This window comes from Spea bombifrons, chromosome 2 (assembly GCF_027358695.1).
Source record: "Spea bombifrons isolate aSpeBom1 chromosome 2, aSpeBom1.2.pri, whole genome shotgun sequence".
Classification (NCBI taxonomy): Eukaryota; Metazoa; Chordata; class Amphibia; order Anura; family Pelobatidae; genus Spea; species Spea bombifrons.
The window spans coordinates 82,374,914-82,392,164 of NC_071088.1; the positions used below are offsets into that span (position 1 = coordinate 82,374,914).

At 41.8% G+C, this 17,251-nt stretch overlaps 1 protein-coding gene across 1 annotated transcript; it reads left to right on the forward strand.

Annotated features, from left to right (window-relative positions):
- Nucleotides 1-324: 324 nt before the first annotated feature.
- On the forward strand, nt 325-16,821 carry UBE2G1 (ubiquitin conjugating enzyme E2 G1). Its single transcript, XM_053454946.1, has 6 exons — nt 325-521; nt 13,165-13,267; nt 13,566-13,663; nt 13,868-14,046; nt 14,915-15,038; nt 15,429-16,821. Exons 1-5 carry the CDS (start codon nt 476-478, stop codon nt 14,999-15,001), a joined length of 513 nt encoding a protein of 170 aa, XP_053310921.1. The 5' UTR covers nt 325-475; the 3' UTR covers nt 15,002-15,038; nt 15,429-16,821.
- The last annotated feature ends 430 nt before the right edge of the window (nt 16,822-17,251 follow it).

Genomic DNA, 17,251 nt, shown 5'->3' on the forward strand with positions numbered 1-17,251 from the left:
CATAAGGTACTTTATTAGACCCATTGGGTTGTCATCACTGTTGAGTCCCTGAAACAGAAGCTTTAAGATTAGTATTTATGCGTTAATATTTTAATAGTCTCAGAGTCGTTTCATTACTAAGAAGCCCATGTAGTATTATATTTAACAAGACTGACTTGTAGTTTACAACAAACTGTGTTCCAAAGACACCAGACGGCCTATGAGGCATTGAGGAGCTTGACCCTCTTAAGATGGCCGATCGCTCTCTCCACGCGATGTCACGCAGAGTGTGTGATGCTCTTTCATGGGAGGGGAGGGGGTTGGTTATATCTGCGCATGCGCCGTCCTATCGAGTGCAGAGTGATATACTAAAAGAGAGGAGCCGGAGAGGGAGAGAGCGGTGACGGCCCGGGCGAGAGAGCTACGAGGGCTCTGTTTCTCTAATATAGTTTAGTGCCGGGGTCACTAATAGGGGCATTTCTGCTATCAGGACAGTATGACGGAGCCGCAGTCAGCGCTCCTGCTGCGGAGGCAGCTCGCAGGTAATATACCCCTCGGGGTAACAAGGGGATCAGATGAAGGGGACTGCAGGACAATGTTGCGCAAGTATCACCCAGCCTGCTTGCTGATTACTCGTGGATATCACGTAGGGGGTAACAAAAGGCAGGCTTTTGACGCTTCCTTCTACCGCCTGTGTGAAATACGGCTGCCCTTAATACCCCAGGCTCAGGGGTTTTAAATCCACAAGAGGAGCAGATGGCTGTGATATCTTAAAGGGGAAGAGCCGGGGGTTGTGTTACATGTAGGGGTGGCGGGGAGGAGGGGAATCTTGTGTGAAGGACTAGGAGTGAGGCAATACTGCAATGGGGCCAGTGTGTACGGCGGTGTAAGCGGGAATGGCATGTGGCATTGGGCGAGCGGATGACACTTTCATTTGTAGTAAGGTGACAGCTAAGTTCTGTAGCCGCGCATTCGTTCTAATGGCAGGGCTGCTTGTATTCGAGAGGGAGGTCAGTCTTTACACCCCTTAATTCATAATGTCATATTCTCTGTGGAGAATTCCCCTTTCAACCCTTGGTTACCCTCCCCCTATACAGGGAGGGGGCAGGGGTAATCCTGCCTATTTGTCTTTGTTTTGTGTCTCAGAGCTGCCCCAATAGAGGCGGGGGGCATGCAGTTGGAAGTGTTCACATGGTTGGCATGGAAGTATGGGGGCTGTCAGGGCGTTGTGTTACCACTCACTGCCATGAGACCCACTCCTCTTTCATGGCAGATAGCAGCAAAATAACCGGGACGAAGTGTGATGCCTACAGCTTTGTGGCTGTCCAACTGTTACACTAAATAAAAAAGGGCTATTTTCCTTCCCTTGTTGTTGCCACCCCTCCCCTTTGTGTGTCAGCTTGTCTCAGCCCCTGCCTGGTGTTGCCCAGGGCTCAGGCTGCCAGTGACCACACAGCCCAGGCCGGTGTTGTGCGCATGCGCACTGACCCCTCACACAGGGGCCTCACAATGCAGCTCCATGTGCTGCCAGCTTTAAAGAGACAGGAACCAGCAGCTTGTCAGCAGCGAGCTGCTGCCGGAGAGTCTCTGGGGGATGGAAAAGAGGGAGGCTGCATACAATTCAGCTTTCACAAGCCCTCGGAAAGCACACAACGCGTTTACTTCAGTGCTCACTGGATGTGTGTTGCAAGCTTGTGCGTTAACCATTTCAGGGCAAAGCTGACTGACCTGGCAGCTGGCTGTTAAAATATTATCATCTGTGCTGTACACTGCTTCTGGGGTTAGGAAATGGTGTACACAAAATAAAAGTGTATATTTGCTCACCTGGACAGCTTCGGTAGAGGAAGGGAATGTGAGCTAATGGATGTAATATCTAACAATATTTTGCTTAATTTGGGAACGATCAAAGCCTTTTGGAAAATAACCCTTTTCTTTCTAGCAAATTCTAGTCCACTCGATTTTCTTTTACACCCAATAGATTGGGAGCTTGCAAGAGCAGAGCTTATGTCTCGTACTGGCGTGGTTTGATGCGCGTTAATGTTATACATTTCAAATAATTATTTTCACTGCCCCCTTTGTAACATTGCTACGGAATCTGCGGGCGCTGTGTAATGGAACACTCTCCCAGAGTGAATTTTTTTTTTTTTTTTTTGTGTAGGTTTTATGGAAACTTATTTTTTTGTTTTTTTTTGTTGCTTACATGTGTGCGCTGCCGTTGCTTGAGAAATGAAGCGGCGCGTATTCAAGGTGTAATTCTCTTGTGAGCGGTGTCTGGGTTTCGTAACCTGTTGCTTAGTGGATAGGACGGTCATGCTGGCGTCGCTGTTACTTACACCTTACAAGGAAGTCAGACCTTGAGCTTACCGGTGTGAAGAAACAGATGGCGGTACGGTATGATACACACGTGTTTGTGTGAACACTTCTGGGCTTGACACATTCCTTTTACTCTTATACTAATCTAGCAGTTGCACTTGTGTTCCTCTGTGAGCGTTGGTTTCCACTTGTTTTTTTCCGGCAAATATTTGTAATTACAGTGTGACTTTAATTTTTATGAGTGGGAATCCCGTGAGGGCTTGAGCCACACTGTAGCTTTTTACAATGCTGTCTTTTAGATGCTGTTATATGGCAGGTTTGTTGAGGATAAAAGATACAGCAATACTTCAAAACTCGAATCTAGCAAATCTGCCACGTTTGTCAAATATTGACTACAATCGCTGAATGCGAAGCGGGGCAAACAGTGGCGGAGCTGATACGTGACATTGACTCTGCGGTCTCCGGTACATCAGGGTCATTTAACAAACTCATGTCTTTTTCGGGCAGCCTTATGCACGATGGAAGTAAGATTACCCATCTGCCGGAGTGCCTTTTGTAGCGTATATAATGTGCATTCCTCAGCTGACAAGGCATCAATAAATGCATTTGGAAATTCAAGGGCTTTTAAAGCATTGTGGGCCAGTAATATCGCGCATGGTTGGAAACATACTTGTATAGGCCCCAAGAATGTATATTAACCAACTGTGCATTACTTTCCTTACCTTACTTGATGAAAATGCCCCAGCATGCTGCGTGGTGTGGCAATATTGGCTACTTGGAGCAGCCAGCAATTAGCAAGAAGGGGCTCCATTGAAATTGCTGGCAGCACTTTGTGCACGTTCACGCTGGGGGTCTCCTTGGACTCCCTGGAAGTCTTGTGCAAGCCAGCACCGTAAATGTTTGTCTAAACGCATATCCTGCATTATAAACGGCTAGGTGGGCAGGCAAAAGCATAGAGGGGATTCTCCTAAATCCACTCTACGGACTTCCATCAAAAGCAATTAATTTAAGTGCTACTTGGCTACCGTAAACATTAAAGTGTGTTGGCTTTAAGGCTGCAAACTGGGATCGGTTGCCAATATTTGTGTTCTGTGGGATCACAGGACTCGCTGGAAATCTCTTCTGCTTGTTTGCAAAAAAAAAATATTTGGTGCTGTTTTTAAACACATCCGTGTTCCCCATGAGTCTTATGAGCTAAATATGACTTGTAATGCGAGTCTTGTGGGTATCCGTTTGTTGTGAAAAGTTTGATTTAGTAGTTTTAAGGTCGATGTGAGTGTGGACGTAAATCCTCGCTGAATTTGGCTTTAAACTGCCTGTCTATACTGATCCTGTTTTCTGCATGTCTCTCGCAGCCAGTTGTTAAGCTCTTTGTTGGCCCCAGTAGTAATGGGGTAGGAATTCTATTTACTTGCTCTGCTGCTAGATTGTTCCATAATCCAGCGCAGCACAATTTGCAGTCATCTATTTAGTAGCTGGTAGATCAGCCAGTAGAGCTTCTCTTACTTTGGTTATGGAAATACATTATCTGTAACTTATTCTGCATTGGTGTAATGGGACCAAGTATATGACCTTAAACTTTGTTGCGTTTGCTAAAAGCATATTAAAAATGTGACCGGTGAAATTTAAAAATAACTAAATACATTTTAAAATGTAAATATAGGCCTCAACATTTCTTGGCGGCAGTTCATGTTTTTTTTTACTTTATAAATGTGTAATAGTGTGTTATGTTTTTTGTCTTTAGCAAGTTCACTTGTATATGGAAACCTAGATTTTTGAAAAATACTGCACAAGACAGCACAAAATAGTTATGTGAGCCGTTGGTGGAGGTCTAGCCGTTTCCCTGGGCAGGAAGATGAATGCACATCCTGATACTTGATGTTTTTACAGCTAGTGGTGTTACGCAGCCTACAATAAAAACCTGAGCGTATTTCTGACATCAACTGAGTGTAAGATGTGATGTGCCCTGTAGATTTCCAAAATGATACAATAACTAATGGATGGCTACATTTTCATGCAATCTGTGCTAACCATCCTAAGAAACATGAAAAGGTTGGTGGGGGGCACAAAAATTACCAGAGATTGGTGACCAAATGGATGCCTGATAAATGTCCAGATTCTCCTAGCGAAACGGCCTGGGCTGTCTGCTCTCCATAAAATATATGCGGTGGGGGGGGGTATTCTGAGCTGGTAGGCTGCTCAACCTTCCCAAATGAGGGCCTATGGCTCACATATATGCCTCGCAAAATACCTTTTCAAACGTGAAGTTTTAACAGACATGTTACAAATTGATCAATATCATGTCAGACACAAATAGTAGAACGTCGCTGAATGATAATGAAAAACAGCATAATTTGCCTCAGGAGATAAAGAAATGAGGCAAACAGGAAAAATTTTAATGGGAGGCTCCCAACCTCCGTAGCTGGACCCAATATTCTTACTTTAATGTAATATTCATACTAAATCTTGGACTGCACATCCAAAAAATGGTATCCAAAGAAAGCGGTCATTGAAGGAAAAATATCTATATTGTGTGGATGCAGGACAGATTAAAAAGGGGAATCATGGTTAAGGAAATACTGCAAAATGAGCCCTGGGTTTTTGGGTACTTGATCCCCTCAGTAAAGTAGTTAGAGAGAGAGCGGTATGCTGCTAATAAGTATACTTGCACACAGATGAGTTTTACATCAGTAAAGTGCTTGTATGCATGTGAAGATTTAGAGGATTTAAATATCACATTAAATATTCTGTAATATGCCCAGGTGCCTTTTTAGGCCTGGTCCTAATGACGCAGCCATGTATTAAAGGTTATGTGTTTGAGATGTTGGGTAACTGGGAATATCTTACGTCAGACGCATCCACCCCTTAGACTTCAAATGGAGAACGCAAGCCTTCAACAGAGCTCGCTTCTGTCGGTGCGATGTGGATAGTATGTATAATCTGCCTGCTGTATGCTGAATAGTCCCAGGGCTCCTTCGGTAAAGGGGTGGGAATGCGGGTGGATGACTGTGTGAAACACATGATTATTTTAGGGAGGAAAAAGGCCTTATTGTGTGTGCCACTAGCCACCTAAATGGCTTGGTTTACTAGGAGCTAAATGGCCCTTGTGTTTTTTTTTTGTGCCCTCTGATGACAGCAAGTGTGTTTTGTAAGAGGCCTTTTTGCAGTCATTGGAAGCCACCAAACAAAAGCAAGGACCACTTGGCTCCATCCAAGAGAACCGTTGTTATGAAGTGTGCTTTGTAGAACCAGTTTAATGTGTTTAGACGATGTATTGGCATAGCTTTATATTCGTGCAAGTTTGTATTGGCTAATTTTAATTTTTTGTCCGTGCTTATTCACCTGCTTGTCTGGTGACACCAATAACCCCCAAGGGAAAATGTTTTGGAAAGCTTTCCCTCTAAATAAAGAAATGTTTAAACAAAAACACGTGAAGCGTGTATCATTTGTAAATGGACTTTTAGTTACTGAAGTTATGGATCCTGTTCACTTCTGTAACTATTGCAAAACAGGCAGGACATCAATCGATATATGGGTTTTGAAACAAAACCGATTTTGAGGCTCTTCGTTTTATATTGGGAGTTCAGCTAAGAAGGTTTTCTTGAAGAAAACGGGCATCGGTTTTGAAAGTACAACTTTAGGCGGGAGAAAATTATTCAATTAACAAGAATACATGTATGTAACATTTTTGGTATCTATTATGCAGTTTGTCCTGCTTTTGATAGCATATGTTATATAGAAACAGAAATTTGGAAAACCAATAGCCATCTTCTTTCTCCGTAGTGTCTGGTGAGGGCAGCCGGTGTCTGCCCGATGCGCGTAGCCAAACTCTAGCACAGGAAGGTCATGTCATGCCGAGGCTTTGTCATAGAAGCCCCCATCAGAAGTGCCGGCAGCAGCGGAGGTTGTGTGCATTGCGCAGACTGCTGCCGGAGAGGAGGATCCAGGTCCCCTCTGACCGGGATCCTAACCCTGCCACAGGGCTAAATGTAAAAGAGAGAGAACAAAAAATACGTTTTTTTTTTTTTAATTTCTTAGCTGTTTCTACTGAGAGCAGATTAACCGGGCTGGTTTGAAATGCATTTTATTTTCCCGATCGTGTGGCTGGCAAAATACACGCGCTGTCGTCTCTGCCTTGGGCTGCAGCTGCTCATTTGAGGTCTCCGATAGGGATATTGGACGTCTACAAGTGTGTGAAACATTCCCCCTCGTGTGTACGTGAGAGGCCTTTTCGTTTAGCCGATCTCCAGCCCTAGCGAAAGGCTTCAGTTCTGAATGTTGCTGTGATGCGGAAGCGCACTGTAAGCGTGTAAACGTGTGCTTGTGTACGCAGGCAAGGACTTACTGTGTTCATGACTAACTAGATTCACTATGTGACCCTGTGACGTCGGCAAGCTGCAGGCCTTGGTAACTGGAGTACTAGTTTGACAAGGGACTTTCACCCAAAAAAGAATCGCTGGGCATACGTTATCAATAGCTTGGGCTGTTTATTCTGAGAGATGTTTCGGAGATGCGCCAGAATCGGTTTTTAAGGCTCAGTCCTTTGTCATTAATGATGTGAAATGCAGAAAAGTGTCTGCCGCTTCTATTATTCTGATTCTAGTCCTTAACACCTCTATACAGGAATATAGTATATGTGTGTATGTATATGTGTATATATATATATATATATATATATATATATATATATATATATATATGTGTGTGTGTCTAAAATAAGCATTTTCCCTTCCGTGTCTTTTTTTTTTTGCCATTTTTTTCACAAACTTTTTCTCTGCGAGCTGTAGTAGTAATCGATGGAATGTGTTTATTACGCAAAGTGACCCTCTGCTTTACATAATGTTGACCAAATATCACATGACCACGTTGTTCCGTATTTGTAAGGGGGCTGCAATACAAATGTTAGTTTCATCGGTTTTATGTTTAGTTTTAGATTGACCTCTTGTGCAAACTCTTTATGGAAAATATTTGAAGTACACAACTAATTTAGTAATGCTTTACTTTTGACTTATATGAATAAGGAATTGGTTCCCCATTATGCACCCTAACCACAGATGCTGACATACAGTAATACATTTATATGTATGTATATATCTCCCCTCAAGACCCACTTTAAGTACACCTACAACCTTGCACATTAACACTCTTCCTCCCATATTCCTTTAGCTCACCTTTCCTAGTCCCTCTCCTGCAATACTTACATTGGTCCATCCATAACAATGGTACTTTTACCTCTTGTGTAATGCACCCTAACTCACTCTAGATTGTAAGCTCCTTTGAGCAGGGCCCTCCTCACCTTTTTTCTGTAAAAAAAAAAAAAAAAAAAAAAAGGGCCACAGAATATGATGGTGCTATATAAAAAAAAAATATATACACACATGCAGCACAGGTCCCACACTCCAAGTTTAAGCAATATGGAAAAAATATTATAAAATTGTGAATCGAGACGAAGTAACTGCTTAAGAGTTTGCGCTAAACTTAGCTCTTACTCAATGGGTCTGAGGCTGTATTCAGATTGGGACTCCTGACTGGGATTGTGGGAATGAAGAGTGTGGTAAACCCAGGGCCGGCCCAAGGCATAATGCCGCCTGGGGAGAAGTTTAAAGTGCCCCCCCCCAATTATCTACCCTTCCTCTGCTGCCCTCCCTATTATCAAACCCCCCCCCCCTTTGTACTAACCTTTCAGCAGTCCTGCGGTGAGTCTCCCTGCTCGGTCTCGGTGCCGGCTTGTAATGATGAGCGCTGGAAATGAGGTCATCTTCAGGCGCTCAGCATTACATGCCGGCATCGAGACCGCGCTAGAGGGCTCGCAGAGGAGATAGAGGGGTGCCGAGTGGGTACGTGAAAACCACTCGGCGCCCCTCTCTCTCATCCGCTTAAAAAAAAAAAAAGGGGGGGGCTTGCGGCGGCCTGGACTTTAAAAGTGCCGCCTGGAGCAATTGCCCCACTCTGCTCCATGGTAGGGCTGGCCCTGGGTAAACCTCTACCTTGCCTTCTCTCAGATCATCTTTGACTTAATATTCTAGTTTGTTAGGAGGCAAACAGACCATTTATAAACACTGATCATGAAACAAGGCAAAACTAATCTGGTTGTTGCCAAATTAGACTCAATATATAGAATATAAATAAATATGTCATGTTAGAGGATTACTATTATGCAGCAGCTAGATATTTTTTATTGTCTTTTGTATCTTTCGCATGCAAGATCTGTCTAACTTTAAGCATATTTTGATTAAACAGGAGTTCTGCTGAACTAAAAGCTTAACTCCCCTTCGGTTCCCTAATTCCATAAAACAGACAAGTTGAGTATCTGTCCATTCCTCTTGCCAAATATAATTGTTCCATGAAACACTAAAGAAAACAGAATCCACATTTCTTTTGTATGCACCAGCGCCATGCAACGTCTGACAGTCTTCTGTGGTTCCCTGCATGCTGGTAATGATGTGCCGGTACCTGACTGGCATCAAGAGGCAGCTGTGTGGTGACTGTGAGCTACATGTCTAGGGGTGAACACTTAAACTTTCCAAACTCAACATGTATTACGAGGACTGAGCAAGCCTTCCATGATGTAGAGTTAAAATGGCTAAAAGATTCCCCCGTATTAACCATGCAGGGCTTACTGGCCCCTCTTTTAGGAGAAGTCCAGCACGATTTGTCTTTCGTGATTCACAGTGACGTTTTAAATGCTCATCAAACCATTAGCTGCTACACCCTGTAATTTGCATCTCTGATTCCAGAAAATTAGGACACCACTACCTTTTTAAGATTTTGTCTTGGAATATTTATGATAATAACATACAATTTCTGTTAAATTGCCTCTTGCTATGGGTGCACCCCTGCTGCATTTAGTAGTGGGTCTTTAATCAACATTCATGTTGTGTTTGGTTTTTTTTTGTGCTCCCCATAGCAACTGGAAAATATTTTTTTATCCAAAATAAACCCGTTTATTAAAACAAGAAATTCTATTATATATATATATGTTTAAACTCTCCTCAGGGTTGGCATGGTTGTTCCCCTATTAAGTTGTTGATTGAAGCAGCCTTTGTAACGTTCAGGGAAAGGAGAGATGAGGTAGGGACCGTAAACATTAGTCAACTCGAACCCTTGACAAGTGGCATTGTTTCATATATGTAACAATATTTAATGTGTGCATTTAGGTCAGTTGTGAACTGTATTTATTAAGCAGTATGTTTCGAAGGACCTGTTTCTTCACACTTTGTATATGTAAACGTGACACTAGCTCAGCCGAGGACAATCAACGCTTGGAAGTTGCTGTCCCTTGTGCTTTTAAAGGAAAATCGGCATATAATCCCTTAAGACTTTAGTAAATCTGAAGTGCCAGGCACATTTCCACTAAACAAGGAAACCAACAAAGTCCTATGAAAAAAAGCTATATTTCTATGTTTTAAACACATCAAAATTGTGTTACTTTAGTAAAATTGAATTAAGTGAAATACACTGAATATTCACCCCTCCCCCACTAGTTGGCACAACTGTCTTTCTGGCACATTTGCTCCGGGTGGGTCGACCAAGATATGAGGACATTTACCTTTTTGTTCTTCAGGCAATCAAATATTTTTGTTTTTTGATTGGGATCATTGACCTGCTAAAAGTTGAGTTTCCTCCCAATATTTTTAATGGACAGACCCATTCTCACAACATAATGCTTCCACCGCACTTCAGTGTAGAGCTGGTCTGTGTTACAGTATGGCTCTTGGCTAATCCAGCAAGGGAATTTAAACATGAGGCATATGGCTATCCTCAAACGATGAAGAAGGCTAGATGGAACAAATTGTTCTCGTTGTGTGTGATATGATTTTATATATCACACGCATGTATATTCAGCATTAATTTAACTGTGAATCCATTACCCTAAACTAATGGGTTTTATAAAGGGCTGACCTGTCCTGCACATTATGATGCTAATTGGGGGCTTTTATTCTTCTCCTACTCTTCAGCGCAGTCTCATTAACCTTGATTTTTGGATTTGAAGAGCCAGCTATATCCAGCCCTTCCACGTGAAGGTCCTTATGAAGCGTTTGTTTTCACGTTAAGCATATAACTTTATCATCTTTAAGAAACACACTCTTCAAAAGGTTTTTGGGATGGCTTTAAATAGTGCAGTGGAGTGAAACCACAGCCCTTTCCTGATTTTCAGGCTTGCTTGAGATCCGTGTTGTATTTCCATGAGGTCAGATGGTTGGCCGGTGACGGTGCAAACAAGGATGGAACGTTTAGCTGCTTCTCATAGCTTCTGAATTTAGCCAGAGGGTTTTCTGCTTAGTCATGTTCAATAAATCCAAACTGTTACAAGCACCGAAACTCTGCGTGTGTCGACAAGTAGGGGATATCTGTTAAAACTGAGAGACTCTCGGATGAAAAATGTAGGTTCCGTTTTCTTACAATATCGACACCCGTCACCAGCAGCACCTCAAACGACTTGAGAGGTGGTAATCAGTATGAGAAATCTGGTCATTTATTTGTATTTGATTACTACAGAGATGAGCGGCAGTTCTACTGTTTAAATGCTCTTTTCCAGCGATGTATTACCGTTGGCGCTGCCCTGGCCGCCTGAGCTACAATCGGTCCACTAGGCCAGAATGTGTGTTAAATCTCCTAATTTGAAGCAATTGCCTGGTAATTCCGCAATCGGCTGCCCTGCTTTCCTGATGGTTATTACAGTGGGCTATATTTTACCAGCAGCGTTAACAATTTTCTGTACGTTAAAGCTTCCAGTGCCAAAGTAAATCAGAACAGCTTTCCCGTAGCGTGCCTTGTCTTGTAGGTGCGCGCTTACACTGTCATCGTAGATCTCCGTCACTCGCGTGCGCTTGATTCGGTGTTTTCTAGCGCGCAGCAGTGCTGGAATTAGAAACTGTGGGTTATCCGATACGCTCTTTGAATATAAGCGGAAAGTTATGTCTTAACAAGCGGTCTTTATTTCACACCAAGGAGTTTTTGGAATGCTGCAGTATGTAATGCACCTGTCGCTGGCTTCTGCGCAGGATGTATGTATTCCGGATTGGGTTACCTGTCAATCCGATGAGCCCCCCCCAGCTGTGCGCGCCGCAATGTGGAGCGGCAGCAGGAGCCTGTAACGTAACCAGGCCGCCGCGCCCTGAAAATCGGTGACAAGCTCCTGTCTGTAGTGTGTGTGTGTGTGTGTGTGGGTAATAAAAGTTTTTCTAGATGCCCTTGTCAGAAAGAATGCAAGGAGAAAGAGGAGGAAAAAAAAAAGCTTTCTTTGTCCTCTTCTACCTGTTTACTAGGGAGGGGGAGAGATATTGAAGTTTTTTTAGTATGCGTACGGAAGAACCTTACGGTGAGGATTATTACATTGCTTGGGCACAACATATGAAAGCATGAGCCGAATACCTGCAATATGTCCTGTATGCACTAGGGGAGGCTTGACGCTAAGACGTAGCAGTGGGCTGTTGCGGAGTTGCGCATTTACGCGTTTAGAATCCCTACATGTTGCAGCCCTCTGTTAATGTGCACCCGTGATTTTGCTTCCATGTCACCATTTATTCAACAGGGGTTTGTGGTACAGTTTGATGCATTGCACTACGAGACCTCGGGTGTCTGAAACAAGTATTTCCCTATAGAGTGACAGCTAATATAGACGTAATATAGGTCCTTGGGAACAGAAATGGTAAATAAACTGAACTGTGTGTGCTCCGTCACAGAAGATTTCTGTACTTTGTATGGTGTACATACATCTGTGTAAATGTAATTTCAACAGCCTCCAGCAGAAGCTAATCCAACAAGGGAACCGAACATGCATGAGATCGGCATAAAGGATCCTGAATCCAACACCAGACCAAGGACTGGTTCAGGAAAAATGGGCAGAATGGATCTTGTCTGCTGTCATATTATGTTTCCATGATTTTCTATATAGAAACAAAAGCAAAAAAAGCCCCTTTAGTGCAAGGCTTCTAAATAAGTTTACTTCATTGCAAATCGCTAGAGATGAAGAGAGGGTCAAGTGCAAGGGGGCTCTATGTGCATTCAAAGGGACCTCATCTGTATCATACTTGCTTTAACTCGAGAATACAGAGTTCCTGGCTTTTTACAGCTCTCGGGACAGAGTAGTGTACCCTTGACACAGGTGCTACTTGTGTATCAAAGCACGAGGCTTTTCGATAGCAGACAGGGTAAAACGTCGCAGTCTATGCAGGATCAGAGGATCACATTGATTCCGGCAGCTTTCATACGGCACTGGCGGACTAAGAATTCAAGCCATATGGACAACCTATACCTCGTGTAGATACTTCAATATTATCGAGTTGTTCATTAACATTGCTCAGCAGCTACTATCTACAGAGCAGATTTGTAGTTTATTTAAAGATATACAAATATACCTTATCGCCTCCTGCCGAGCGAAGTGCTCATAACATACCCTGAAAACTCTACCACAGTGAGCCATTCATATATGGTGTCGCTTATTGCAACTGGCTTCAACTGTACTGCATTTTAACCTGAGTGGCCCTCCAATTTAGGAGTATGACTCCTTACATCTCCATCTGTAATGTACATGTTTTGATTTGTTTATATTCTTTTGGGTTGATGTCTCTCTTCTAAAAGATTTTACAGGTAAAAAAATACCAAAAAGCTACGTTGTACTCCTTTTTTCGGCAACGCTTATTTATTTTTGGCTTGATGCCTACTCATTGGGCTTGCTTTAGTAATGAACTCTCCTGCCACCAGTCCATTCAACTATGTGACCGTGGAGAGCTAAAGGGGTTAAAAGCTCTGCATCGCATGAGGATGCTGCAGGGGCTTCAGTATTTAAAAAACACAAGAACCGTAATCTTTCATAAATGGACATATTACACATGAAATGTATAGTAACGATGTTTTTTTTTTATATAGAATTAAATAAGAATCCAGTGGAAGGGTTTTCAGCAGGACTCATAGACGACAATGATCTGTATCGATGGGAAGTTCTAATAATTGGCCCGCCTGATACATTATAGTAAGTATGTGTAAGAATGATGACGTGGTGGTTGGGAAACCAGGAATGTCTGCTTAAACATTTTATAATCTCAGAAGAAAACGAGACAGACAAATGTTGCCTCTTTCCCACTTCTTTTTTTAGACAAAACTTCAAAGTGTGTAAATGATGATTTCCCGGCACATCATTAACAACTTTACCTGGTGCCACTCTTCTCCCATAGTAATTCAATAATTCTGTATTTCTCAATAAAACAAACACAAATCCTGTGTAGCTTTATATTCATGGTTGGGATTTTGTTTTATTTTTTGCCCTATAGCGAGGGTGGTGTTTTCAAGGCTCACCTTACGTTTCCAAGGGATTACCCTCTCAGGCCGCCGAAGATGAAGTTTATAACAGAGATATGGCATCCAAATGGTAATTACTATTAACCTAGAACAAGTTTATTTTTACTCAAATTATTCTTTGGCTTTTACATAAAATAGAATGTTGACACTTAACTGCAGAATGTTAACATTCTGGAGGGTTTTTTCCTCTTTCTTTACTCGTCTATCTTACATACGTTGTGTTTCTTTCCGAATGCCTCTTAACACAAGCACTGATGTTTTGTTTTTGTTCTAGTCGATAAGAATGGAGATGTATGTATTTCCATTCTTCACGAGCCTGGTGAGGACAAATACGGCTACGAGAAACCAGAGGAACGCTGGCTTCCGATTCACACAGTGGAAACCATAATGATCAGTGTCATATCTATGCTAGCAGACCCCAACGGGGACTCTCCAGCCAATGTGGATGCAGCGGTATGTCCTCTCTATACTTATGTATCCTCCAAGTGTTAGGCTTCAGTAATCGGTTTGAATGCTGTGAATCTGGCTTGTAAGTTTTATGAAGTCTTCAACTACCAATAGTTGAGTTACTTCTGTCTCCATGTCAGTAGTGACCGGAACACCTGGGGATCCCAAGATAACCCTACTCTTATAATCCTCGGATGACTGCTTTTCAAGTTATTTGGTATGATGGTTAAATGTTCAGCTGTTCATGTATACATTAAACAAGAAAACCCAAAGGTTTAATGCCACCATAGGAATGTTTTTTTTTTGTCTAATTGCCGTGTAACACACACAGGTGCGGATAGGTTGTAGCCAAATAAACTGAAACATGCTCTTAAATGAAACTCTGGCTCCGGTTAAAGGGACACTTCCACTGTTCCGTGCACTCCAATGCATATGGCAGCTGAGATGTCTTTCGATTTCTATGGTTTTCTTCTTGAAGATGCATGGAGGTGATTCTACAGAATTCCTCCCAAATGCATTTTGCGCCATTTGCCCATCCAGTGCTGTTTTCTCTGCATGGGATGTGTTTGATCAAACACATTCCCCTGCATGTTATACCTCAGGTAAGTCGTGTGCATTTTTTTTTTTTTTTTTTTTCTCTCTCTTAAGAATGTGTATTAAATTACTTGCAGTACTTTAAAATGCATTATTCTTTAGCAGGGCTGCCAGGGACAGTGAACTCTTGGCCAATTATAGTCAGTTCAACACCAAGGCAAGCTATGGTCAAAGGCATACATCAATTCATTTGACTGCGTGCAGCACTTCCCTGTTTAAATTACCTGTGTATATCGTTTACTTCAATTAACCTTTTTTTCCTCCTCCCCCCCATATACAGAAAGAATGGAGAGAAGATCGTAATGGTGAATTTAAAAGAAAAGTTGCCCGCTGTGTAAGAAAAAGCCAAGAGACTGCTTTTGAGTGACATTTTAATCAGCAGCTAGTAGCTTCATGATTTCAGGGTAACTACGTTTTATTTATTCCTAAGCCTTTCAGTTTCTGAGCTTTCCGCTGCCTTATACCCGTACAATGTATAAAGCTTTTTAATAAATTGCCAACGCAGGTTCTTATGAAGGTATTTTCCTAGCTGTATCTTAATGGATGAGTTGTATTTTTCTAATAAAAGGGTTCACTCAGACCATTCACCCGCCAGACGTGTGTCCCTCCATCCACAGTTAAACCAAAACCACCTCTGACATCTCTCGTCTTGCTAAGTATCGCAGAACGCTATAGTTGTTGTGGGCTGCTTTTTTGCCCCCAGATTTGAAAGCATAAAGAAAACAAACAGACTTCTTGTACCTCTACGTCCATTATACCTTTCAGCTGTTTTATTTGTTTTTCTTTCTCTCCAGGTCTCCATTTGAGAAACAAGGCACTGTTTTTTCCTGCACTCTACCCACCTTTTTGCTGGACTTTTTGTTGTAATAAGTTGGCAGACACTGGCTGGCACTGGGTTGCAATAAAACATGCCAGTTATCAATGCTGACAAGAGCCTAACAAGTGCCAACTTTAAAGGTGATATTTCGCATTTCAAAATCGAATGAACTGCTTTAAACTTCAGGAAGAATTGTACAGACCTGTACATAGCACAACATGATCCGGATAATATATATACTGTTCATGTACATCCATAAATACACATTGTACCAAATAATGCTATCTTGATGTTAGGGTAAGAATTATGTGAAGTCTGGTGGGAATGCTTAAAAAAGGAACACGACAATATGAAGAAAAGGAAGAAACGCATATGTTGGATTTTCCCGGTCCTTTTGTTCGGTCTGATCTCTGCAGCTGTGAATTGATTATTAGTTTGTTTAAACAAAAAAAAAAGCATGTGAGGTTGGGATCTATTAGGCTTACGGTATTCTAAGTCCCCTCTAGGTAGCAAGAGCCCATTAAAGCCTTTCAAAAATGTATCTTCCTTCTGGCCTTACGAAGGCTACTGTCCTCTCTATGCAGAAAAAGGCCACTTTGTGAAGCTGATGGATATTATCATTAACCCCCCCAACTTTTAACAGTTCAATGCAGCAGATTTTAAGAGATTATCCATTTGAGGAGTTTGTACACACAAAACAATATACAGTATGTCCAGTGACTTCTCAAAAGAACCCTGTAAAACTGGTGTTTCTGAACCTTTTTTCCCATCTTTGGTCACTACAGGAATTTGGTTACCTTTTTAAAAGTGATCACCCACAAACAACCCCTAAGGGAAAAAAAAACCGCTGGTAATTAAACTCCTGAAGTGCCTTATTGTTACGTTACAGAAAACCCCGATGTAATATAGTAGAAAAATATTTGAACGTCCCATCAGGTTATCTGCAAAAGTGAACTCCTAAAGGTGGAAGCGAGACCTCTTTCTACCAGGAGCCCCCAAAACTGCTGCTTTTAATGAACTGACCTGTAAGCATTGGCGACTCTTTCCTGTCTGCTTCTTTTCCATAGATGCCTGGTAATGAAAAAGGAAAGCATGCATAGATATTGGTTTATCAAAGTCTATTCAGGGTTGACCATGTTGCATTTTCTGTTTTTGTCTCCTTTTTATCCATCTTAGTTTACCACGATCCTGGTCATCTCACCGGCCCCCCCATGCCCCATTATCCTTTTGACCTTTTTATCGTCCTATTGCAGTTTTTCCTCACTTAATGTACAAAGAGAAAATTGCGATGTATATTTTCATGTAATTTGATTTTGGAATTCTGTCACCTTCTGTAGTGCGTTCTTCCAAAATATAATTTTTTTCCAATACGCCTGTTGTCATGTTTTATTAACAGTATGGAAAGACTGTTATTTTGCTTCTTTGCCACAAATCAGTGGACCATTATAGTGTCTGGAACACAAAATTCGAGGTGCCTCCCAATGGTTAACCATTACTAAATGTAGGCTTAATATGCAGATTTTATAGTAAATAAAATAAAAAAAAAAAAAAAGTGTTCTGCATCACTGAAGAGGGTGTGCAGTATAATCATTTTTGTTGAGGACGCTCATATTAAAGCTAGAGGTGAGCCCTTACCCTTCAAGAGTATAACTGCTTCATATCTTTGTAGGAGACTTTGTAGCTTTTTCTGTTTTTGTTATTTATTCTAAATAAGATTCCAGTCCTGAAGTAAATTAAATGGTATTAAAATCTTTTACATGTACATATGCTTGATTTATAACAAAATGCGTTGAGAATCAG

What these genes read in the sequence shown, in the direction of transcription:
- UBE2G1 (XM_053454946.1), top strand. Translation starts at nt 476, where the DNA reads ATGACGGAGCCGCAGTCAGCGCTCCTGCTGCGGAGGCAGCTCGCAG. An exon ending in GGCCCGCCTGATACATTATA is followed by an intron (nt 13,268 to 13,565) that starts GTAAGTATGTGT and finishes TTTGCCCTATAG; the next exon opens with CGAGGGTGGTGTTTTCAAGG. An exon ending in AGAGATATGGCATCCAAATG is followed by an intron (nt 13,664 to 13,867) that starts GTAATTACTATT and finishes TTTTTGTTCTAG; the next exon opens with TCGATAAGAATGGAGATGTA.